Here is a 27241-nt window from a genome sequence, read left to right as displayed (position 1 = left end):
GTATTCTACCTATTTAGGGGGTAAGATGTTTGTAATTGAAGTCAATCTAGTGCATTTAAGTCTGAATTTTTAATAATTTCGTTTGTAGCTCTATTGGGTTGATAACTGCGACAATGAAACAATAAAAAACTCCATCCATACGTCCCGAGATATGTGCCTCTGAAGTTCCGAAAATTCCGTTGTTTACTTGGAATAGAAAAGTTTGTTCTCATGTCCCAGATTTGCACCTGTCCATAGGAGAAAGTCTTACATCCCGGACCGAAGCCCGACAATATAGATATACATTATACTGTGTATGATATTCCTTAAAGTTTACGATGGTAATCATATTATCACGATCCATTGAAAAATTGCGAAGTTATAAACAAGAGAATTTTCTGAACTTGAAAGGCCCATATCCCGGGAAGCATGGGATTATTTCATTCGACGAACTTTATATTTTTGTAATTAGGATGAAAAGCTCCAGCTGGAGAGTATTGAATTTGCTCAATTACCGTAGTTATAAGCGTTTAATTTTACCAGTTTATGTCGGTAACGTGAAAACGAGCTAGAAAGAGTATTTTGTTATAGTTTTAATGTACACAACAACTTCGCTTTTACAAACTCAGGCCATCAATGGCATACAACTAAATAGACATGAGTGCTAAATATATAGAAGATTAAGCATTGTTTGACGATTCTTTATGATGATTTTCGAAAACCTTCAAATAAGAAACTCACTGAGTGAATGAGCGATACGTTGAAAATTTAAATCACATTTGACACAAGGTATTGTCATGGATATGCTGTTATATGAGACTTCAATAAAAATATCTTCGTAGAACTAGTTTAATTCAATGGTGGGGGTATAGAACGTCTGTAGGCCATATGTCCGAACATGTATGGTGTAAATGGAAGTCTGAATATTTCTTGGTAGATGAAAATTCGACAAAATACATGTATTTAAAATTAATACCGCGTGACACCATTATCAAACGCACGTACCTCTTCTTAGATTATTTTAAAATGAATACCAACAGAAAAATTTTTGTTTTTTATGTACATATAACATTTTAGAACAATATATTTTTATTTAATTTTCAACAGTATTTCATATCGGATATTTGTATAGTTTATGCGTTAGATGACAACTTAAAATCCTAAACCGTACATTTGAAAAGTTTTAGTAGTTTGAAGATAAATTTAATAACGATTATAGTTTCATTTTTGCCAATTTTGAATATCCTTTCAATTTGCTTTTTGCTTTCACTATTCCTAAATTGTTATTTAAATGTCTAATTCTAAAATGCATTCGGCATTTAAAAAAGAATTTTTTTACCTTCTCTGGTAAATTTACTTGATTGCTAAGTTGCAAAAGTCTACGCTGTAAATTGTTATTATGATCTATTTTTGAGCCATTAATAGATGCAAAGACGTATTCAAGACTTGTAATATATTTTAAGAACTCTTGATTAGGTTTTTTAAGGAAGCCCAAAGAAATTTGATCCACCCATGATCATTCAAATTCAGTTTCCAAATAACGTACCCAGCCATTTTTTCGAGAGCGTCTCCCTGGAGTTGCCCGACATCTTCAACTGGTTCTCTTTGTACATCTTCAAAGCCCAACATTTCGTTTTCAATACCTTCGAAAATAAATGGATCAACTGTACTGGGATTGATCTGAACATTGGATTCTAAAGCCACCAGCTCGTTTTCAGAACTTTCACAAAGCAAGGGATCAATTTCACTAGTATTCATCTGATCATTGAAACATAAAGCAACATCTTCATTTTCAACCTCTTCGAAATTCAAGGGATCAATTGCAATCGGATTGACCTGATTATTTGAAGATAAAACCACGCCTTCGTTTTCAGGCTCTTTCAAATTAGAGGAATTCATTATACTCTGGTTGATCTGATCATTGGATCCTAAAACCATAAATTCAGTGGGGTCATTTTTAACATTTTTAGTTTCTTGAAGAATTTCTGTATTTCGAGCTGGAATAATAAATGACGAATGATGTATTATAATAAACAAGTGTAATGGTACACAATCAGGCGGGCCGATTATTTGATAACCTACACCACTATGGACCATTATTTCATGTCTTCTTTTACATAAAACGATTATTTATGAAGTCGTGAAATCATAGAGCCAAGTCTAACACTATTAGATGTATGTAGTTCAGTAACTACGAGTTGCTTATGAATATGGGTCCTAAAACATACTCTCCAAGTAGTGGTGCAGGGTATGACTAACAGTGGAGTTAAATGTAAGCATCAGAACTTGCCTAGGATATATTTCCGTAGCCTGTACTTAAATTCTTTAGGAGAAGGATGGTCATTAAAACCACCTTTGCTACGTATAGCGCTAAAGAAATTCTCTATTACATCTTGATTTAATCGGTAAGTACATATATATTGCATGTTGAATCTTTCTTTCATATATGAATACATCATTTCAAGGGCATTGCATGACATAATGATTCCCTTTTGGAAACATTCAAGTGAATTTTTATTGGGCAAAATACGTCCTCTCATTATATTTTTCATTTTTGCTAAAATATCCTTTTGGTATGAAATATTTCTCCCAAACGGTTCCTGAAAGTAGATATTATAAAATGTGTCGTTGTACAAGATGTTGTGATTACCCATGGTTCAATTATTAGAAGGTTGGGCAGGTTGATAAAATTTTTAGAAAACAACTCTGAAGCCAGTTTGCTTAAAACTTCAAAATTAATAATAACAAATGCAACAAGTGTTGTTCATTTGAAATGTTGTCAAAGTTTGTATTGTTTATATTTTGTTTATTTTATTTTGTTTGACTTACCCCCTGTTTTTGTAAAAAAAATTATGTTCTCACACGAATTGTCAAAATTTGTAGATCGATTTACTCGCCTAAGCTCAAATGTGGATCGCTGATTTTTGAATGAGGAATTCTTAACTATATATAGAACGTGTATACGAAGAATTAGATCTGTATGTCATCGAGGGGCTGAGCTATGAATGCCCAAATTATTACAAATATAGAAGAACAAACAAAAAATAGTTACAAAAACAGGGGGTTAATATGTTATTGTCATTAGACACTTGCGTAAGACTAATGATTTAAATACATATATATTTTCCGAGTCTCAGTACCGCAGGCTCTCTCTCTCTTTGGTCTCTTTCTCAGGCTGGTCTATTTGAAAATAAGAATGTTGGTTATGAATACTTCAGCTACATTACCAAGTGTAGATGAAGTCCCAAGATGTGTACCATTCTGTTGAAAGGTACATCTAAGCATTGTATGTCGCACGTAACTTGGTAATTGAACCACGTCAGGTTCCTGGTGTTGGTTCCATTGAAATGTCTTTGTAACACCTTTGGACTTGAGAGCAAAACATGCTTCGCACTCTGAAGAAGGCGATTGTGACTGGGAGCGATTGGCTGTTAAAATGGGAACCACTCATTTTCACCACTCATGTTTGCCCTTAAAAATGGTTATATCGGTTTGCGTTTTGATATAGCCCCCATAGAGCCGTACCTCCCGTACCTCGGTGTTTTTAAGGTTCATCATTCAAGAGAAATGGGTAAAATTTGGTATCTCGGTACCTATATCTGTTGGAGATATAAGGCCCGACCGAAGAGAAAGATGAACAGACGATTGACATATATAAGGATTGCCTAGTATAGTGCTGTGATAATGGCATGAATGCGATGTAGTTGGTAAACCAGGTTAAAGCATTTATGAAGACATAGACAAAGTCTTTTGTGGTTTCGCCTGTCCAATCAACCAGATTGGAAGCCATTTATTTATGTAATTTTTTACTAGGAATAATTGTCTACAAGTAGTCATTTAGTCTATCCTTCATCCGGTTGTATTCGGATGTTCATGTTTTTTGCATTCTACGTTCTTCGCAACTTTTAGCCAAATCCTCGGAATCGAGAAGATATCGAACTTTCTTCTTTTTATACCCTCAGCCTTTAGGCTAAGGAGGGTATATACACTTTGATACGATGAAAATGTGCCTCATCGAAATAATGGTTTTAGACCCCAAGTATGTTTGGACGAAATGTGTTTCAGACAATTTGGAGTCGATCTAGCCATGTCCGTCCGTCTGTCTGTCCTGCTGGCTGGAGCGCACGATAACTCTCGAACGGATGAACCGTTTCGGTTAAAATTTTGGCTTTCGTAATATTTTGCCCAAACTTAGTTTAAGTTGGAAGATGAGCTACATCGGTCCACTCCTTCCGGTACCTCCCCTACAAAAGTTCGAAAATGTTCGAAAATTTTGTGCGCACGATTACTCTTGAAGGGAGTGACCGATTTGGTGCATACTTTGTATAGCGTAAACTTTCTACCAGAACAATATGAGCTTCCAATATGGTCTCAATAGGTCCACTCCTTCAGGTACCTCCCACACAAAATTTCGGATAAGTTCACTTTAAGAACTGATATCGAATCACTTCGATTTTTGTTCAAGCTACTTGCATTCGCTGCCTCAATTACGATGGCAAAAGTTTTTTTAGTGGCAAGTCCATACTTCTTGAGCAAACAGCCCGAAGAGCGTAAAAACCCCCTATGGCACCACATGTTGTGGCTGGAGATCCACTTCCATAACGGTCAATGTCGATCCATTCCTTTTAGTATCTCCTTCGCAAAGCTTTTGATCTTTAATCCTAATCAACATTTTCGTCGGTTCAAACGCCCAAAATTTTTAAAACCCCCTAAATACATACGTATTTTGGAAAAAATTTGTTTCAGTATACACAGGCTGAGGGTATATCTCTGTCGGCAAAGCCGACTGATACTTTCTTACTTGTTTATAAATCAATATGTAAGATGGACAATGACAAAGTGAATTTCTCCAATCTGCATCCCAAAATGTTGGCCCTTTAACGTAGGTCCCCTTTTCAGTACATTTCGACTTTGGTTCGTTATTATCATTGTCCAGTTTAGGCTTTTTTGAATCAGGGCTCTCAGCAGCCGGCTTGCCATCACATTCTCCCATACTCATTATTTCCGAAATGCACTTGTCAAGATCACTTTTCAACTTATCATCATCCTCATACAATGATACTTTGCCAGCGATGGTTACATTTCCATCGGTCATTGACTAGTTCAATTTATACACTGATGTCAAGGAAAGTTTTGAATAATTCATGAGGAATTCGTGTTTGGCCATGCACCCACTATAAAGTATTTCATCATCATTGAAATGAAACCAATTGTTGCAAATTCCACATTGCAACACAATTCCTTCTGATGTACGATCTGGATCTGTGTAGGGTTTATGACAATTGCAATAAAGTTCCTGGAAATATTAATTATACAAATTATTACGATTTGCTGCCACAACCTGTTTCACGCTAGGATTTATATACATCTGTTAGAGTTACCCATAGGTTCAGTTATACAATCGCAGCGAAAATTTATTTTGGTATATAATTCAACCCAATTCAAGGTTTTTGTGGCATTGATAAGTACATGCCAAGCTGACACCAGCACATTTGGACAAATCATCACGGCTTTTTTGGGCAGCAAGTCAGACATGAATACAATGCTTGTCCTTTAACGGCACACTGTGTATAGGTGCATTCCTTTTCGTCAGATGCTCCTAATAAAGCAGCATATTCTTCCTCCAAGACATCTAAAATTGTGGCACTGGATTCGTCCAAAACATTTTTTCAAACTTTACGTTTGCCATAGCTCGGATATAAAACACACGACAAATGTATTTTTCCCACCAAGTGGAGATAAAGCATTGAATTTAGTTTGTGAATTATCAAGTTTTATATAAAAACAACAAAATCTGTTTACATAAATTCAATAAATATTTGAATTCAATACATTTATTTTGTTGTTTGTCAACCTTTGTCAAAACTGTTTTGACACAATAGGCGGACCTCAAGAAAAAATTGTAATCATATGTTCGCTGTGTCCTACCTTGTAATGATTGTACCATGGTGATTACCTTTCCTTGATAATTGTATGTATTCATATTTGAATTGAAAATATCGAACCAATCATTAACCAGTTCGATAAATTCCGCCGTCTCCTCAGGATTATATATATCAAATCCATGTTCACTGCAACGCCTTATTGCATTTGCTACGGTCTTGGAAAATAATTGTGCTGCTGTTTTAACTTTTTGACGTGCTACAAGAAGTTTTATAAATGTTATTACTGTTATCATAGTCGTTGTCAATTGATTTAACCAGCCTTATTACTGTTGCTTCTTATTTCCGGTCCAGACTAGCGCGAATTTCATTAGAAAATTTAATGAAACTAGTCGTTAATAGATAGAGTTCCCCACTCCAGCAATTTCATAAATTGACTTTAGTCTGAAACTCGATCTATGAACGACTAATTTCATTAAATGATTTCATTGAAATCGCTCTAGTGTGGACCGGGACTTAGTCACTATCCTTGTAACATTTTAACAGATTCAATTTTGACGAAACAATAACGGTACCAGCGAATGAAAAATCTGCAACTTCGAATCAGTAATAGCGACTAAGAATGACATAGTAAGGCTCATTTGTAGAGTGTTTGCATAGCATTAATAACTAAACTTAACAACAGCATCACTTTACATACCGGGACCGGACAGGGTTATGTGTTCGATGGTAATTTTGTGGGCAATCGACATATCACTTTTAGATATGTGTTGTAATAAATCAGCTATAGTTCTGGTTGTTATGTGGCTATCCTTGATTATAAACCCAGAGTCTAAATAATGATTCCTTACTAACTTTAAAAGATGGGGAGCATCAGCAAATACAAACACCTTGTCATCTGAATGTATAGGGTTTTGAAACCAAGGCCGTTCTGAAGAATAAATAAGCTCTATTTAAAAACATATAACAACATATAAAAGTAAAAAGTAACAAATGGTTAAAGTTCATTATATCCTCCTCCTTAAAGCTAACCTGGGTATATAAAATGTACCTTATCGAAATAATAGCCCACATATGACGAAATCTGTTTCAAGTAATTTGGAATTGAATTTGAAGTGCGTTTTTCGTCTGGAATGCACGGTAACTCTCGAACGAACCGATTTGGTCCAAACTTTACCATATCACTTTCGGGCACCTCCCACACACAATTTTTGGTAAAAATATAATTTAAAGACAAATCTCAATTGTTTTGTTCTCGAGTCCCTATTACGTGGTACACCTTTTCGGCGCTACGTCTATGTTTTCTCTAAATATTATGGCAACCATTTAAAATGGCTGGCGATATGCATTCCATTTTACTTGACTTATGTTTGGCTTCCAACATTTTGCAGGGTATTACACTGTGCAGCAAAATGGAGCTCGAAGTCTGGGGGGTGAAAAATTCCTTTTGGAGATGAAAGCCCTTGGTGAGTATATACAGAACCCAGAAGGACAGATCCGCCGTGAGTCGAACTTCCGCGGTATGGCGTGATGAAGTTTTTGCTAGAGACTCTGTGAGGTATCAGGAATTAGCGTTATATCTTTGTTTACGCGACAAAATCGATTAGTTGTCAATTAGAGCCCTACCTAAAATTTCTTGAGCGACATTTTTGCAGAATATTCTGGAGCTGAAAAATGTCATCTTGTGATACTTTCAATGCAGTTCTTGAAATAAAGGACGAAAAGGACATTGAAGGAAGCGAGTTAGAGGGTCGAAGTGCCCTACGAAAATAATCCTCATTCGATTTGACTGAAGACATGTCATATCAGAAATAAGATAAAACAACAGCGAAAAAAGATATAACGCTAATATATAAGGTTTTCAGCAAAACATTCATCACGCCATATCTTAAAAGTTCGACTCACGGCGGATCTGTCCTTCTGGATTCTATACATACTCACCAAGGGTTTTCATCCCCAAAATTAATTTTCCACCCCCAAAATTTCGGTTCACAGTGTTACATATATAATAAAATAATAAACTTTCACTAAAAACTTATCTTTATGTAAAAATATTGATCATCAGCGTAATTACGAGCTATACATTAGTTATATACAGATCAAACCTGGAGTGACGCGTAATTGCTTCCATAGCGCCCGATTTGTTCCACCCATGTCGCTAACTATGCCAACTACAATGTAGCCAGCGTTGTCTAGTTCTTCTATTAAAGAATGTAATATGGTAGGGGTCATGGGGCTGTCAAAGCCGTAATAGATTGGTTCCTTCCAAGATTTCCATAGCCCTCTAGCCATTACAAGTTGGACATGTTTCGCTGGTTCCCTTACAAAATCTCCGCAATTATCGTACTCGTGCATTTGACACACACTCATCTCATCGAATGCCAAAATGCATATTTTGTCTTCTTTGGACATATTTGTAGCATGCTTCAAGAAATTAATCGCAACATGTATCACACCATCATTGATTTCTATTTTACCACACCAGCGTTGCAAAGTGGATATTGAAGGTAAAGGGAACCCCTTAGCATACATGTGATTATAGGCGCGTGGCCCGGCGGCATGCAAACAAATGGCATGTGATATATCATTCAGTGTCCAGTGAACGCCTTTTGGCGAAGTTATTTATTTGACCTTCGGTAAATACTGATCTCATGCATTGCACTACTTTATTCGCTTGTTCCAATTGAATTTTTACTTCTGTTAGTTCTTGCTGTAACTTCTTGCTAAGTTCTTTATATTTCTTCAGTTCTTTTTGCATTTCACAATAAAGTTGTATAGGTCTAAAAAAATAATTTTAATGTCATATCTATAATTAACGTTACTTATCTTACTCTGTTTGAACTTCTTTGTTCTCTACTTTTATTTCATATTGAAATAATCTGAAAATAATCAATCGCAAACATAAATATATGAATGTTATTCAAGAGCAGAAATAGAGACTATTTGATTAAGTCGTCGATACCGACAAATTAAAACACTACAGCTATACTTCTAATATACATCCTTAAATATCACAGATTTGTACAGAGTAAAGGCTTTGTGGTCCCGATTTAAAGTGCATATTGTAATGTTTTGAATGACCCACGTGCATTTCAAAGGGATCACATTTTAACGTACATGTATGGTGATTTTGAGAGTCTAACATTACCATCAATGTTCAGTGTGTTTATTTCCAGTCACTTTTCACAACAGCTGCATATACAATATGCATCTCAATTGATTGTAATGTCAGTTTCTGTAACATTCACCAAATTGAAAAAAAAACAAGTAAAAAGTCGTTAAGTTCGGCTGGGCCAAACTTTTTATACCCTCCACCATAAAATAGTCTTAATTAAAATGGAATAATTTGGAAGTTCGCCACAAGGCGGATCTGTCCTTCGGGGTTCGTAATATACTCACCACGGTCTTTTTTCCCCAATAATTTTCCGTGCCCCCCACGTTTACCTCCATTTTGTTGGACAGTGTTAACTAATCTAATCTAAAAAATGTGTTCAGCTAGGCGAAAGGTGACACCTAAGGGGCTACATAAAAGAGTAAACCTATCTTTAATATTTTTGGCGGAAAAGTTTTATAGTTGCAGGGAACATCAAGAGTCAAATTGAGGGTAGCTTCATCAAAATAATGTAGACCCTCGAAAATGGACCCATGTTGACGAAGGTACGGTTATATGGGGGATATACCAAAACATGTACCTATATTGACGATTATTTTTGAATAGACAAAATTGTGGCTGAAATTCTCAAAATACTGAAAATTACAGAACGTTTGGTTAAAAATTGTAGTTAAATCCTCAAAATACCGAAAATCGTGAGATACCGTTATATGGGGGCTATACCAAAACGTGGACCGAAAAAACCCCTCATCGAACTTGACCTGCCTGCAAACAAAAGAGACATTTTCCCAAAATTTCAGCGTCCTATCTCCATTTTTGAGGATGCTAGAGTGATTACCACAGACGGACGTACATAAATTAATTTTATAGGGTCGCAAATGAATATTTCAATGCGTTACAAACGGAAAAACAAACTTATGGTCTGTTCCTTTACTTTTGAAAGTGGTAAAACCGGCAAAAGTAGCAAAAGTTGTAATCTGCTTCCATATGAATTGTATGGTGTCTGAAGTAAAGGAACGCTTTTCGAGTAAAAAGTTGTAAAACTTGAAGATTCTTGCACGTAAAGGAACAGAGCTTTAATATACCCTCCATACTATGGTGGAGGGTATGAAAACAAATAATAAAGACTAGTCGCAGAAATATAATTTTAGTATACGCCATAGTGACTTAGTTTGTTTCGATGAAGACAATGTCATCGACTTAAATAATCATGTTTTAAATAAATATTTACCCATTTTCAATTGAGTCAACGGCATCATTATTTTCCAAGAATTCACGTTCCCCATTCATACCCATAAAACATTCCGTATTTTCCAAGAATTCAAGTTCATCATCTGAGCCCATAAAATTTTCAGTACTTTCCAAGATTTCACGTTCTTCATCTACGGCCATAAGACATTCACTAATACCAAAAAATTCTCGTTTAATTATTTCTTTTCTTGAAATATTTGTAATCTTACTCAAGCACGTCATATCCGGATGTAACAACAAATGGTACGGCAGTTGGTAATAAATAACATCCTCTGGAAATCTTTAAAATATCAGATGGCAAAAAGTGGTCTCCGCATATAAATTCTTTACCACTGAAATTAATCCCACATGCTTCTGACCACTTCAAGCGCATTACCTCATCTGTTGGGATGTGGAAGAAGGAACTATTTCTTCCACAGTCCTTTTTTTCACACAGAAAGCAGGATCTCATTTTGAAAAATTGAAAATATTTCGTTTGAAATCACAATTTGTAAATTCAAATTAATTTTAAAGGTAACTGTCATAAAAGTATGTATACATAAATACTATTTGCCACATTTGACAATTGCATGTTTTCATTTCATTTGAAAGTTGAGTGTTGTCAAAGACAAATTTTTAAAAAAATTGTAATCATATGTTTGCCTGACTTTACCTTTCTTATTATGCCATGGTAACATATACACACATTTATAAAAAATGGTGGTTGTTTATTGAAACGCTTGGAAATAAGCAACAACAGACACATAGGTACATAAAAAATTCCAAAGAAATACATAACAGACTTTAATAAAAGAAAAACGGAATGAAATAATTTATAAAAAGTTACACTTTTAAAAAGAAATAAGTATATAGAAACATCGATGAACGCTTCTCTTTAGTTGTGAAATAAAACACAATTTCCTAAAAGTTGAAATCATCAGTGGGATATCGGCATCTGGAATTAAATGATTATAAATGTAATAAATAGGTTCATCCATATTTCAAACATACATATGTATGTATATGAAAAATGTATTGATGTAATTACCAATATAAATGCGATTTCCTTGTCCAATAAAATATTTCCATTTACCTTTTTGATTCAATTATAAAATGTCAAATTATAAAATGTATTGGGCACTTAATTTACTAAAAAGCACCATTTCTTTAAGAAAACACTGATTTATTCACTCATATTACCGTGTTTACTCAACGATTTTATTTAGACAACTGAAAAAAAGAACAACATAATTAATTTTTGTCTTTTCCTCTTCGCTTGCTACGTTGGTTAACAACAACAAAGCACGAACATTTGTGGTTGGCCGAAGCTTCTGCGTCTCCTATTACACCACACACCAGCCAAGATCACCCATATACGTTAACGTTACTGCAACAACAACATATGTTCTCTTTATTCTCATCTATCGTGGTTTAGCAAAGGAAAGACTCGCTCAGAGAGACTAATGCACAAAATATGTTGAACATCACCGCCATAAACACAGCTCTTTGTTATAAAACAGCATTCCGCAACCGCGAGAGCCCTGTTGTTACTCTCTTTGACAAAAATCCTCTCTCCACCCATAAAAATATGTTCTAACGTAAAAAATATGTTGGTACCCTAACAAATAAAATTGAGATATGTTACAAATTGTTGCAAACATATATTTGTTTGGACAAAAACAAATTATGTTTTGATCCAAACATATATTTGTTTGCAACCAGTCTCAAACAAATATTTTTTTGGACCCAAACATATTTCTAACATACATATATTTTTCTGCGTGTACCCTCAGCATTTATGCTAACGAGGGTATATACACTTTCAAACGGGCAAAATGTGCCTCATCGAAATAATGGTTTTAGACCCCAAATATGTTTTGACGAAATCCGTTTCAGACAATTTGGAGTTGATTTAGCCCTGTTCGTCCATCTGTCTGTCCGTCTGGCCGGCTATCGTGCGCTCCGATAACTCTCGAACGGATCAACCGATTCGATCCAAAATTTGGCTTTCGTAATATTTTGTCCAAACTTAGTTGAAGTTCGAAGATGGATTATATGGGTCCACTCCTTCCGGTACCTCCCCCACAAAAGTTCAAAAATTGTCGGAAATTTTATGCGCATGATAACTTTTAAGGTAGTAACCGTGAAATTTCTACCAGACTTAGATAAGGTTCCAATATGGACTTAATCAGTCTACTCCTTTCGTTACCTCCCACACAAAATTTCGGAAAAGTTAAGTTTAGGACCTGATCTCGAATCGCTTTGATTTTTGTTGTAGCAACTTGAATTCGCTGCCCCCATACGACGGTACAAATTTCATACTTCCATACTTCCTGAGAAAATAGCCAGAAAGTTGCAAAAAAAACCCTATGACACCGTGTGTAATGGTTGGAGTGCAATATAACTCTCGAACGGATCTGCCGATTCGGTCCAAAGTTTGGCCTTCGTAATATTGTGTACAAACTTATTTTAAGTTCGCAGATAAGCCATATCGGTCCACTGAAGTTCAAAACTTTTCGGTTAATTGGTGCGCACGACAACTCTCAACGGCAGTAACCGATTTGGACCTTACTATTCATATCGTAATATCCATACGGAGCATGGATCAGGCTCGAACATGGACTATAGAGGTTCACTCCTTCGAGTACCTCCCACACAAAAATTGGGAAAAGTGCAGTTTAAGGCCTGCTCTCGGATCATTTTGGTTCTTTTTGTAGCAATTTGCATTTGCTGCGCCCATTACTTCTGAAAAAATGGTCCGATAGCTGTAAAAACCCCTATGACACCATGTGTAGCGGCTGGAGCGCACGATACCCTCGAATGGATCAGCCGACTCGGTCTAAACGAATCCTTTTGATTTCCGTTGTAACAAATTGTATTCTCTTTTCCCATTACGACGGTACATGCTTTTCGGGGACAAGTCCTTACTTCTTGAGATAATGTTTGATCTTTTCCTCTTTAGTAGAATTTCGGCCTGCATTTTGACACCCTCCCTCATATCTCTCATATATCCGCTAAAGCAGTTTTCATAAAAAATATGAAAAGACCCAATTTTACAGTTTTCCATATATTAAATCTGAAGCGTACATCATTAAAGAAAAACTGAAACCGCAGAAGTGATTTATTTATTCCTCTCATTCAAACAATCATATTTACTGAGCTCAGTGACAATATGAAAGCCAATTGGCGAATGAGCTTCTGTGTGTTTGACCTCGAGCAGACGTGATAAGTATTATGAAACGATTTGTAATTGGCAAATGGATGCCCGTATGCAGCCATTCCAAATGCATTCATGCACACCAATTGTGCACAAGGTTATATCGATTTTTAAATTGAATAGATTTTCAGTATTGATGTTAGAACAAAATAAAAAATCTTTTACACGACACAACAATAAATGATACATCACAAAGTCAGACTTAACGTGAACATTTGTTTACATTTTTTAAGGTAAAATCTGTTCCTCTTTAGATGTGCTGTCATGTTTGGCAATATACATATAAGTGAAGACATCCTTTTCCCTGTATGAATCCACACGGTAATTCGGATTCCCAAGTCTTCACTGTGGTCGAATCAATCTATCCATTTGTATAAATCAGTATAACATAGAATTTAAATCGATACATCCCTATATATGTACATTACCCGCCATGAGTGTTCGTCACCGCCATGAGTGTTACAGTTAGTCAACTATATTATTGCAAACGATGAGTTACTACAAGAAATTCTTTCAATAATGATGGGTACCTGGTTTTTGTGGTGTCAACTAAATAATTGCAAAATTAATTAATTTGCAAAAAAATCGTGTGGTTTCCCCCGCGATTTTATTGCATTTAAGGAATGGACATGTAGATCCATAATTTTTGATCATAAATTAATTTTTATGTGTGTAACATAGACGGTATATTCAGAAAAAGAGAAAGTCAGATAAACGGTTTTGGAAAATATGCTACTTTTAGTCTATTCCAATTATTATAATGGTAAATCCGAAAGAGAAATGCCTAAAATCACCTCTCGTAAGCTGAGAAGTATATAAAACATCATATACCGCACCAAGAAAGAAGCCAGGCTCAAACTGAGGGCGTTACATGGTAGGTCCAAAATAGTAACCACACGAATTGACTGTAGAATGATTAAAGAAATTAACGGAATAGCCCAAAGCAGCACCAGAAAATTGCTTTTTCTAATTAAAAATGATTTTGGAGTAAGTGTGTCACATGGGAAAGTCAGAAAAGTGCTACATAATAACAAGCACTCATCACGAGTAACTAGGTCAAAACCATTGCCCTGCAATCACAATATATAGAGACTATTCAGACTTGTTATAGACAACTTTTCACGCCACCTTTAGTATTGGGATGGCGTTATATTTTCTGATGAGACTAAAATTATGTTGTACTATCACAATGGAACTCAAAAGGTATTGGGAAAACCCTTGAAATTCATGGAAAACAAAAATTTAATACATACCGTAAAGTTCGGAAAATTGTCAGTAATGGTATGGGGTTGTATACCAAGCAGTGGCGTTGGTAAAATCCTGATTTTGGAAGAAACAATGACATAGGAGGTTTATTTAGATGTTTTAAGAAAAGATTTAACCAAAAGCGTCAAGAAATTTGGGCCTGTTGGCCGTGAAAATTCAAACAAATTACAATGTGAGTACTACCAAGACAACGACCCTAAGCATGAATCTAATTTATGTAGGACTTGGATGTTATACAACTGTACCAAAGTCATTTACACCCCGTTCCAGTGTCTAGATATTAACCCCATCGAAAATTCATAGGTAAACCTCAAGGAAAAAGTCGGGAATAGGTCGCCCACTAACCTGGGGGACTAAATAAAATGCAATAAAGAAAAATGGCTAAAAATATCATTGGAATATGACATTCCGAAACTTATTTATTAAATTCAGATACGTTTACAAGCTGTTTTTGATGCCAAATGTGGGCATACGAAATAATAGAACCAACTTTTCGAAAAATACCTTGAAAGACTGAAAAATTGTGAATTTTGCAATTCTTTAGTTGACAGTGCAAATAATGAGTTGTACTCATTTTTGTTAATTTTAAGAAAATGTTTAGTGAAATTTAGCTACTTTTTATTTTATTATATTAATAAACATGTGTAAGAATTGTATTGTTAACAAAAATATTAATAATGATATTTATTTATACCAATAAAATTATGTTTTATTTAAAATTTTGTAATAATTTTGGTTTTGCAATAATTAAGTTGACTAACTGTATGTATTTTTTGCTTCTGATGTTAAATGATCCAATCCGATATTCGATTGTTGTGATCGTGTGCAGTCATCATCATCATCAGTATTGTGGTCTGTTGATCGTGTAATCGAATAATGGCTGGCTGCTGTTTGTCTTGATTCGAGGAGCGTGCTTTTTTGCACATTGTATCTTGGTTTCTTCAGTCTTTGCTGGTTGGCTGAAAATCATTCTGAAGAAGAAGAAAAAACAACAGCAACAACAAAATCTGCAACAATACAACTCGATTTTAAAGTGTTGTGTACATTGCAAATGTAAACAATTATGATTTATCGTTGACTGGCTGCAGTTGCAACTTGGATGGATGATGGTTATTGCATGGAGGCGAGTGAGCGAACGATTTTACCTTGTTACGGAATTTACGATGCAATTGCATCCAAAAAAGATATGAAATTTAGACCGGCAGAATTACGCTTGTATCTGATGTGAGTTACGCTTTGTGATGTGTTAACTTTTGAATTTTTTGGGTAATATTTATGTTTCTATAGAGTGGGGGAGAGAGGTTATCAGAAGTGTGATGCCATTCAATGTAATATCAATTGCAGTTTATTTGTTTTTTTTAAGATTGTACAGTGGTTTAATGTCTTAAGATTTATTTTAATAAAATGTTTGAGTTTTCTATGGTGTGAAACAATGTAAACAAAAACGAAAATCCCAACTTCATTAAGTGAACCGTTTGAAAAGAATGTTCATATTTTTGGCTTTCTCCAACATGTAGTTCATGTGACTGCATAAGTCGAATTTTGTCATGTAAGATAACACTGTAGAACAAATTCTTCTAATTCACCCTCTACTTTCACCCGCCACTCTCACAATGGACCTAATTTTTGCTAACCTTAATGTGTTCTACCGTGCTCTGGTACTTCGTTCTGTCTGATAATCCAATTATCTCATCACCAACTTTGATGGTGAGAATGTATCTTCGGAAGATCTACGCTGTGAACTTGGGATTGCCCTTGGAAACAACCGCTACCCACTTTCCCAACATTTAGTTTGGGTCCGCATTTGTTGAAATAGTTATGAAGTGTATCCACTTTCTCTCTACATTGATTCAAAAGCGACCTTGTAGCGCCAGCAGTGCATCATCGGTATATTAAATGCAGTCGAGGCTCTCCTACCTTGGCCGGGAGTTGCTCTGACATCTTATCGTCAACTCTCACGCGAAAGGCTCGAGTCTCCAAACCTCGCCAACACGCGACATGTTTGCCTGTCGAATCCAAATGATTGTATTTTATGTTTAAAATGCCGTGCTGCCATAACGTATCGAAGGTCCTCATTTTCGTTTTAAGTCCCTCGGTTACGTAAGCGGAGAAGGCTGTTACTAAATGGGTTGTTGAGTGTTTATCTTAAAATTCAAAATCAGAATCACCGTTGTCTCGACGACCTGCTAAGGAAATTGGCTTCCACACAGGCTTCAGGATTAGTACCGCTAGTGCTTCTTTCAAGGCTGTTTTTAAACAGGACAGTGAGAAAAAGAATGACGATGTCTACTGCTTTCATTAGCGATATCCGCCTTGGAATAGATGATCCGACCATCTCTGGATCAGGTAACCCGTCATCATGCCATAGAGCCCCATCATTTATCGAAAAAAAATCCGTAGACATGTGATTTGCAATCCTTTCCACGATGGTGTTGACTGATTGCGGAAAGACAGACTATAGTCTGTCAGGAGTGCCGATTTCTACGTTATTCACTCGTTTTCAAGTATACCATTGATGGGCTGTCTAAAAGAAAGACCGGCAGCTTGGAACTCTCTCTCTCTCTCTCTCGTGTATTTTAATTATACTGATGTTCGTTTGGTGATTGGATGGATGACCATTGGGATCAGCATTTCTCCTTACCTGGCTTTGGGCGGGTCTATCTCCAGTTCTAGGGATGTGACTGCTTCCATCGTATGTAACCACAAAACTACTGAAATAAGTTGAGTAGGTTTGACAGGGTAGTTGAAAAGATGGAGTGAATCGTGCGGGCCTGCCTTTTAGGAATTTAGATGGCTGCATACTACCATAGTTTTTTGGAGAAGCTAATGCTCCTCAGCTGCGATAGATGGGGGATGTACTCCAAGGACCGCATTCACACGATAGTTGAATATCGCATCTGTATCGCTGTGAATGCCATTCAGGGCTTTCTGATCTAGGAGTTCTCTCTTGCACCGTTGGACCTCCCTTTCTAGATCATCGTCCATATGGTCATTTGGATGGCTCTCAAAGTAACACCCGAGCAAATACTACCAAAAGAACATGTCATTATGAAGTCCCGAAATTTTGACAGCTTTGTCCGAAGTCCGTTTGGTGAACAGAGTGGCCGTAGATTTTGTGGCGTATATTTGCATATTCCTCGCGTAGAAAATGTGGTAAGATCAGTAAAGTATGTGTTCAGCCTTTCACAAATGACATCAGGAAAAGTGCCTAAAGCCAAGATCGTGCAATCATCAGCATACATTACAATCTCAATGCCGTCTGGAAGGTGTAGAATACAGTAGAGGTAGAGGTTAAACAGTTCCGGAGATATCACCCCTCCTTGGAAAACTCCCTAGTTTACTCTACGGGGCTTGGACTTCTTGTTCCTGAATTCCACGTACGACTGGCGTCCACACATACATATAATTGATTATCTAACGTTTCAAGTTTAGACGAATCTGCTCAATGTCCTCAAAGAGTTTGGAGTGCTTGACAGTATCAACGGTTTTTGATAAGACGAGCTCCACCAACACTGTCCTCCCTCCTAGACTAATATGTGTGGAGCTGGTGTGCAGCGTTGATGTAGAGCTGTGCTGTTTTTCTATTTCTGATACTGGGGAGGAGTAAAACCTCACGAGTCTTTGCTACGGGCGACAAAAGCTAACTCGGTCTGACTACCCTGCCCATTTTTAAGACTACGGGTACGATGTGAATGGCTAGCAACAGGTTGATAACTTCGGTGAGATACTCAACCTCAGGCTCATCCATTTTTATACCCTCCACCATATGGAGGGTATAATTAAATTTGTCATTCCGTTTGTAACACATCGAAATATTCGTCGGAGACCCTATAAAGTATATATATTATTGATCAGCATAAAATTCTATGTCGATTTGACCATGTCCGTCTGTCCGTCCGTCCGTCCGTCTGTCTGTCTGTTGAAATCAAGATACAGCTCGTAATTTTAAAGATAGAGAGTCACAAATTGGTACAGAAGTTTTTATTACTTGCAGGATGGTTGGTATTGAAAATGGGATATATCGGTCCACGTTTTGATATAGCCCCCATAGAACGGTACCTCCCGATTTTCGGTATTTTTAAGGTGTTAGCTTCATAATCCTACCAAAATGGCTGAAATTTGGTACAAAGTCTTACTTAGGGGTATAAAACTTTCCCCCAGAATTTGGTCGGCATCGGTCCACACCTTCATATAGCCCCCATAGAACGGTACCTTCCGATTTTCGGTATTTTTAAGGTTTTAGCTTCATTACCCTACCAAAATGGCTGAAATTTGGTACGTAGTCTTCTTTAGGGGTATAAAACTTTGCCCCAGAATTTTGTCGGTATCGGTCCACAACTTCATATAGCCCCCATAGAACGGTACCTCCCGATTTTCGGTATTTTGAAGGTTTTAGCTTCATTATCCTACCAAAATGGCTGAAATTTGGTACGTAGTCTTCTTTAGGGGTGTAAAACTTTGCCCCAGAATTTTGTCGGTATCGGTCCACAAGTTCATATAGCCCCCATAGAACGGTACCTCCCGATTTTCGGTATTTCGAAGGTTTTAGCTTCATTATCCTACCAAAATGGCTGAAATTTGGAACTTAGTCTACGTTGGTGGTATAAAACTTTCCCCCAGAACATTGTCGGTATCGGTCCATGCCTTCATATAGCCCCCATAGAACGGTACCTCCCGATTTTCGGTATTTTGAACGTTGTGCCCTCAATATTCCACCGAAATGGCTGCAATTTGGTATTTAGACTTCGTTGGGGGTATTCAAACATCCCCTTTAAATTTGTCTGCACAGGTCCACGCTTTCATATTGCCCCATTTCTGACTAAAATTCGTCGGTATAGGTCCACGTTTCGATATAGCCCCCATAGAACGGTACCTCCCGACCGAAATGGCTGAAGTTCGTTATTTCGTCTTCCAAGTGTTATAAAATATTCCAGAAGAGTATTATCAGTATAGGTCCACGTCTTTCTCTATCCCCATAGAAGCGTACTTCTTGATTTTCGGTATTTTTTAAGTTTTAGCCACATTCTCTTACCGAAATATAGGAAATTTGGTATTTAGTCTTCTTTGAGCCTAAAAACTTTCCGTCAGAAATTTGTCGGTATAGATCGACGTTTTGAAATAGCCCCCATAGAATTGTGCCTCACAATGTTTTACCGAAATTGCTGAAATTTAGTATTAAGTCTTCTTCATACACGAAAGGAAACTAATTATTCCATTTTACTTCAATACAACTTGTGGTGGAGGGTATAACAAGTTCGACCCGGCCGAACTTAACGCCGTTCTTACTTGTTTAGGATTACCTTGGAAGTTTCATCAGGTCCTAACGCTTTGGATGATTTTGCATTCGCAACATCATCTATTATATATTGTGGTGGTTCGACAAATTGTCTATAAAATAACCTGGGCGCATATTCGAATCTGCCGTTCTTTAGCCATTGAGGCCACAACCTTCAAAATATCGAAAATTGGTAGGTACCTTTCTATGGGGGCTATATGAAGGCGTCGACCTGTACCGAAAATGTAGGGAAGAAAGTTGAATACCCCCAAGGAAGACTAAATTCCAAATTTCAGCCATTTCGGAGGAATATTGAGGCTACAACCTTCAAAATACCGAAAATCGAGGGGTACCGTTCTATAGAGGCTATATGAATGCATGGACCTATCCCGACGATATGAGATTCGTTTAAAGTTTTATATCCCAAATGAAGACGAAATACCAAATGTCAGCCATTTCGGTGGGTTATTGTGGCCACAGCCTTCAAAATACCACAAATCGGAAGGTGTGGACCTATACGGAAACATTTCTGGGGGAGAGTTTTATACCCCTACCGAAGACTAAGTATCAAACTTTAAAAATACCGAAAATCGGGTGGTACCGTTCTATGGGGGTTATATCAACACGTGGACCTATATAGCCCATTTGCAATACTAAACAACCTAGTAGTACATAATATAAATTTCTATACCAAATTACAAAGCTCTATCTTAAAAATGTATCTTGATTTGCTTTATCTTGATATCAACAGACGGACGGAAAGACAGACATGGTTATATCGACTTAGAATTTTACGCTGATCAAGAATATATATACTTTACAGGGTCTTCGATGACGATTTCGATGTGTTACAAATGGAATGACAAATTTAATTATACCCTCCATATTGTGATGGAGGTTATACTAAAATATCATTTAGATTCTTTAAAAAAACTTACTATTATTATCTCATTCCACTGTGCAAAGATTTGTGTAACACTACAAGTAATATAAAAGATTTATGGTTACCTCTCAAAAATTAGAAAACCACAACAGAGTATTATTACAAAATATTAAATAATTTTTATTAACTGTTGTAGCATTTCCCTCTGTAGTTTTTTGTTCAGTTCCATCAACAGCTGATGATTTGTCTTCATCTGTTTGTAGAAGCAGAAACAGAAGCTTTTTTCGATTCAAAATGTTGCTATTCGTTGTTTTTGGAACTAAAGGAGTAGAGGGGGGTAGAGACATTATTGTGTGTGTTAGCATTTATAACGTGTTGGTAATTACAGTTATTAGCCAAGTATTTTGCTTTGTGAGAATTCAAGAAAAGGCGCGCTTTAAAAATGCTACTCAAATACAAAATTGTTTATTTAATTGGCGCGAGTGCATTCATATGTGTGTTTGCATATAATAGAGTGGGCAAAGAATAAAAATATTGGCAATTTCTAAAAAGGGGAAATGGTTTTTAAAGGAAAAAGTAAAGTTAATTAAAAGCAGCTTAGGAAGGGTGGGGGTTAACAAGAGTATTTTCCAAAGCACATATAGGATATAAAATGTTTTTTAAGATGTTTCAATAACAGAAGTTTGGTAGATATCTCATTGAAACTGGACAAAAGACTTCCTTTTATCCGTGAAATTCAAGAAAACATTAAAATAGAGTTATCGATCGAAAATCGAAATGTATTGGTTATTAATCTTGGATGTTATTTAAACAATACCTAGCTAAATAAGTGAGTCTTTCAAAAATATCAGACTTATTGCAGTAACCATGAAATGTCATATCTCAACAACATATCTCCCCACCACCCACCTTAATATCCAATATTATAAATGTGCGAATATTTTACGTTTTTCGCTTTTATTTTTCTGTGTTTTGTTGTTGTACAATACTCGTATATTGTCTGTCGTCTACCACGTTTGTTTTTCCACCATTAACAATGAAATAATGAATACTTGACCCCTCCCGCCACTCGATAATCGCAGTCAGATACACTTAACATGAATAAATGACGCTATAACTGGTAAAACGTCACTTTCGATTTCCTTGCCTTTGTAATATTTGCCGCCGACAATATTTATTCAGGTGAGCAATCTATTTTGTCAATTGTGTGGATATAGCATTCAAAACAAAGCAAAGGGAATTGGATATAAGTTATAAAATTTAAATTTAATATATAATGTGCGAAAAATTAATTTAAACAGTTATGGAATGATGTGATGCAAATATCAACAGAGTGAAACGATTAGATTGACAAAGATTTGAAGGTATTGGAAATAGAAAATGTTTTTATACTGTCATAGAACTGAATTTGCTGCAGTATTTTTAACAAGTAAAGCAAACATTAAGGTCTACCGGGCCGAACTTTTAATACCCTCTACCATATTCTGACCTAAAATTAAATAATTACTTGTTATACCCTACATTTTTCGACCACGGATACCCAGATGCCTAAATTATCTAATCTAATCTAAACAAGTGAGCAAAGGCTATAGTCGGGACGGAGCCGACTATGTGATACCCTACACCACTACCCCTATGCATATGATTTTCACTGGTAAACATTTCTTTTACGGAACATTATCTGACTACCACCAAACTCAATATGCTCATTCCTCTCTGGGTCCCCCATTAACCAACAAAATTCCCTGACGATACGATCAAAATTGCAACCTGTAGCGTGATTACAAAAAATGGAAAAATTGAATGCATTAACGACTATTGTGATAGCTCCATTGTTTGACCACCTTCACCTGCCTATTTTACTTTAATCCATTTACAGGCTTTGCCGTTGGAATACTCCTACTAGAAGCTGATATATTCGCATAAGAATAAGACGTTGAATTTTCCCAACATAAGTATTTTGCCCATTCCGACCCCTGAATATTATCTGACCATCACCAAACATAGGGATTCTTCCTCTGTGGGAACCGTATCAACTCTCAAAATTTCATGGCGATCCAAATTGCGACCTGTATGTTAGGGATATAACTTTTTGCACTTTTTTGCAAATATCAAAAATACCACCACATAGCCGTGTAGAGCATGAAAAACTATTATGAAATAAGGTGTAATTTTTTCTCTACCGCGAAAAAAGTTTCCGCACCAAATGCATTGAAGTTCTGTAATGCATTTTTTAATTTTATCTGTGATAACAACATATTTGCCTTTCATTAAAATTTTTATTTTTTTGTAATCTAATTTAAAATCATTATCAAAGCGTTCTGGACCAATTTGTTCTAAAATCGCGCCATTTCGGACCATATTAAGATTTTTTGACACTATTGCAATTTTTGGTTTTTCTTTATAAACTCGTGAATTTTATGTTTATATTTTTTTAACCTATCGGACAAGAGAATATGGAGTCATTTGCAACTAAATCGTGAAAGTTACAGGCTGTTTTTGTTGACTTTGCCTGTGAGAATTGTATTTTTTTCTATAAATATTTATTCAAACAAAGCAAATTTAAAATTATAAGTAGAAAAAGCATCAAAAGGGTTTTAGTAATCAAAGTTGGTGCGGAGACTTTTTCACCGAATCGATCTTAGAAACGCGTTTTCATTATTAGGACAAAATTTCCCACATGGTACTGGTGTTGTATTTTTGTAGAAAACCAATACGATTCTCACAAGCAAAGTCAACAAAAACAGCCTGTAACTTTCGCGAATTCGTTGCAAATGACCCCATATTCCCTGGTCCGATATGTGAAAAAAATAGAAACATAAAATTCACGAGTTTATAAAGAAAAACAAAAAATTGCAATAGTGTCAAAAAATCTTAATATGGTCCGAAATGGCGCGATTTTAGAACAAATTAGTCCAGAACGCTTTGATAATGATTTTAAATTAGATTACAAAAAAATAAAAATTTTAATGAAAAGCAAATATGTTGTTATCACAGATAAAATTAAAAAATGCATTACAGAACTTCAATGCATTTGGTGCGGAAACTTTTTTCGCGGTAGAGAAAAATTGACACCACATTTCATAATAGTTTTTCATGCTCTACACGGCTATGTGGTGGTATTTTTTTGGTTATAGCCCTACTGTATGTATTGTGATTTAAAAAAAATGGAAAAATTGGATGCATAACCGACTATTGCGATATCGCCGTTGCTTAATCCTCTACGAAAACCTACTTTACAGCGTTGTAAAGGTGATATTTTCTACTTACATTAGCAGATTTTGCTTTTGATATACCCTTTATAGAAACGGAGATATTCGCTTTGAAATAAAGTTTTTTGACCATTCCGGACCTTGAATATTACTCGACCATCACCAAAATCAATAGGTGATCCGATCAAAATTGCGACCTGTAGCGTGATTACAAAAAATGGTAAGATGGGATGTATTACCGTCTATTGCGATATCTCCGTCATTTGGCCACCTATGCCAACCTACTTTGCATCATTGTAAAGATGGGATTTTCAACTTTCATAGTCAGACTTTGTTTTTGGAAGGACTCCAACCAAAGCTGTGATATTCGTCAGTATTATTAAAATCGCAAAAATGAAAATTTGGGTTCTATTAGCGCCTATTGCGATATCTTCGTTGTTTGACAACCTACGACAACATCCGTTATATCTTTGAAAAGGTGATATTTTCTACTTTCATTAGCAGGTATTGCTTCTGATATACCCCATATAGAAGCGGAGATATTTGCTTTGAAATAAAATTTTGAATTTTTCTCCAAATACGTTTTTTTCCCATTCCGGCCCTTGAATATTTTCCGACCATCACTAAAAGGCTTCTTCTCCTCCGGGACCTTCATCAACAACCAAAATTTGGTAACATTCTGATTAAAATTGCGACCTGTAGCGTGATTCCAAGGTTTAGATGGACAGACGGACGGACACACATAGCCATAGTCGAGACATTCATTTTGGTATACATATGTATGGGTCTATGACCATTATTTCGATGCGTTACAAACTTTATGGCCAAAACCAACTTATAATACCCTCCCCACATAGTGGTGTAGGGTATAAAAATGTATTCAATCAAATGGACTTACAATTTTTAATGGAAAAATTTTCTAACCTCAAATGTCATATTACAGATAGTCCTCAAAATACAGAAAATCGGGAGGTACCGTTATATGGGGGCTATATTAAAACATGGAAGTATATTGGTGATTTTTGGTTGATAACTGTCGTAACCACAGAGAATGTAAAATTACAGCTAGTTCGGTTAAAAATTCTAGCTAAAAACCTCAACGTACCGAAAATCAGAATGAGCCGTTATGTGGTAATTCCGTCCAAAAATGTAGCTAACTAAAACCCTCAAAATACCAAACATGTGGAGGTACCGTTATATGGGAACTATACCAAAACATGGATCTATGTTGACGATTTTTAGTGAAGAAGTTTCGTCACCACTGCACTGTGGTCGAACTTGTATGGGAAGAGCGGCCAAAAATACTTCCTGAGCAGATATCAACACGAAAATTTCAGTAAAGGCTAGTTTAGCAACACAAATAAAACGAAGCAAAAAAAATTCAACATAGGTCCAAATTTAGGTATAGCCCCCATAGAACGATACCCCCTGATTTCTGGCATTTTGGGGGTCTTGACCACATCTTTCAATGAAATTGGCTACAATCTGGATATGGCTATTCCCTGTTAGAAAACCTTCATGCAAAAAATATTTGAATTGGGTCCACGTTTTGATAGGGTCCACATATAATGGTACCGCCCGATTTTCGGAATTTTGAAGATTTTATATAAGTTATTAATTCGAAATGGCCAAATGCCACTTAATCTTTCCTGGGGGTAGGTTACCCCCAGAAAATTGTCGATTAATGTAGGTCCCTTTGATGTTGTCCCCATAAATAGGTATCGCCCAATATTCGGTAGTTTTAGTGTTCTAGCCGTAATAATCAATCAAAATGGCTGATTTTCCAAATTTTACATTGAGGACTACATTTTGACGTATCCTTCATATAATATAACCGCACAATGTCTCTTCAATATATTTAAAAAACTGAAATATATCACCTGAACATTTGAAAAAATGACAAAAACACCCTGAAAGGTACCCTTGGTATATTGTGAACAAGTTCCAAAGGTGCAAAAAGATGCAGCTGATATTTTGAAAATAGAATATTTAGACTAACACTCATCTTTTAAAAAAAATTCGTTGAGGGGAAAGAGGGGGAACATAACTAAAACTTAACATGAAATTTAGTTAGACTGAAAAATTACATTACAAAAGTCCTTCCGTCAACACGCGTATTCAATAATGAATCCCAAAAATTAACAAACAAAAAACTACATAAAAATCAGGTTAATACATTGTTTTTCAATATGCGAATTAAATTTGGTCAATATAGAGTTAATTTAGTTTGATATTAATATTTTACTTTCCCCTAACTTTTGCATTAAATTCACCTCGAAATCCAACCTGTTAAAATTTGTCTTTTTTGCTGGTATTCTCAAGGAGTACAGTAAGAACTAATCCCTAACAAATTTATTTTAGAGAAATTTAACATGTTAGGGGTAAATATGAACACATTTGGTACCAAAAATTGGACTTTCATTTTTTTTAATTTTGGCCAATGGCAGCGACCACTGTGCACTGAGAACCTAAAACGTCAAATTACAGTAAGTTCGCTTAAATATTTTAGCTAAAATCCTCAAAATACCGAAAATCCGGAGGTACAGCTATATGGGGGCTACACCAAAACAAGGACCTATGTTGACGATTTTAGTGAAGAATTTTTTAACCATTGAGAACCTCAAATGTCAAATTAAAGCTAGTTCGGTTAAACATTTTAGCTAAAACCCTCAGGATACCGAAAATCGGGAGATACTGTTATATGGGGGCTATACCAAAACATGGATCTATTCTGACTATTTTTATTGAAGTAGTTTCGTCACCACTGAGAACCTCACATGTCAAATTACAGCTAGTTCGGTTAAAAATTTAGCTAAAATCCTCAAAATACTGAAAATTGGGAGGTACCGTTATATGGGGGCTATACCAAAATATGGACCTATGTTCACGATTCTTTGTGAAGAAGTTTTGTGACCATTGAGAACCTCAAATGTCAAATTAGAGCTAGTTCGGTAAAAATTAAGCTAAAGACCTCAAAATACCGAAAATCAGGAGGTACCGTTATATGGGGGCTATATTAAAACATGGACCTCTATATTGGTGATTTTTGGTTGATAACTGTCGTGACCACAGAGAATGTAAAATTACAGATAGTTCGGTTACAAATTATAGCTAAAAACCTCAACCCACAGCGCAAAATACGAACACTTTAGCGGAACTTTGCTAATAACTTTTAAAGGAAAAGG

The 27241-nt window shown here is 35.9% G+C and overlaps 1 protein-coding gene and 1 pseudogene across 2 annotated transcripts in view; both read right to left on the bottom strand.

Moving 5' to 3' along the window:
- Positions 1 to 1332: 1332 nt before the first annotated feature.
- On the bottom strand, positions 1333 to 7294 carry LOC141398234 (uncharacterized; annotated as a pseudogene).
- Positions 7295 to 7966: 672 nt separating this feature from the next.
- Positions 7967 to 27241, bottom strand: part of LOC141396394 (uncharacterized) — a 229678-nt gene continuing 210403 nt past the window's right edge. Inside the window, exons 2-5 of one of the 2 annotated variants that reach the window (XM_073971832.1) lie at positions 10434 to 10504; positions 10205 to 10375; positions 8693 to 8740; positions 7967 to 8641 (exon numbers count right to left, since the gene is read on the bottom strand). In XM_073971832.1, the coding sequence (XP_073827933.1) occupies positions 8446 to 8641; positions 8693 to 8740; positions 10205 to 10365 (405 nt within the window). In that variant the 5' untranslated portion in view covers positions 10366 to 10375; positions 10434 to 10504 and the 3' untranslated portion in view covers positions 7967 to 8445. Of the gene's footprint in view, positions 8642 to 8692; positions 8741 to 10204; positions 10376 to 10433; positions 10770 to 27241 lie in introns of those variants that run through there. The other variant, XM_073971831.1, reaches the window with a different exon arrangement.

This window comes from Musca autumnalis, unplaced genomic scaffold (genome assembly GCF_047663935.1).
Source record: "Musca autumnalis isolate F117 unplaced genomic scaffold, ASM4766393v1 scaffold_3, whole genome shotgun sequence".
Taxonomy (NCBI): Eukaryota; Metazoa; Arthropoda; class Insecta; order Diptera; family Muscidae; genus Musca; species Musca autumnalis.
Note: the sequence above shows the minus strand (reverse complement) of the source record. Positions and strands in the feature narration are given on the sequence as shown.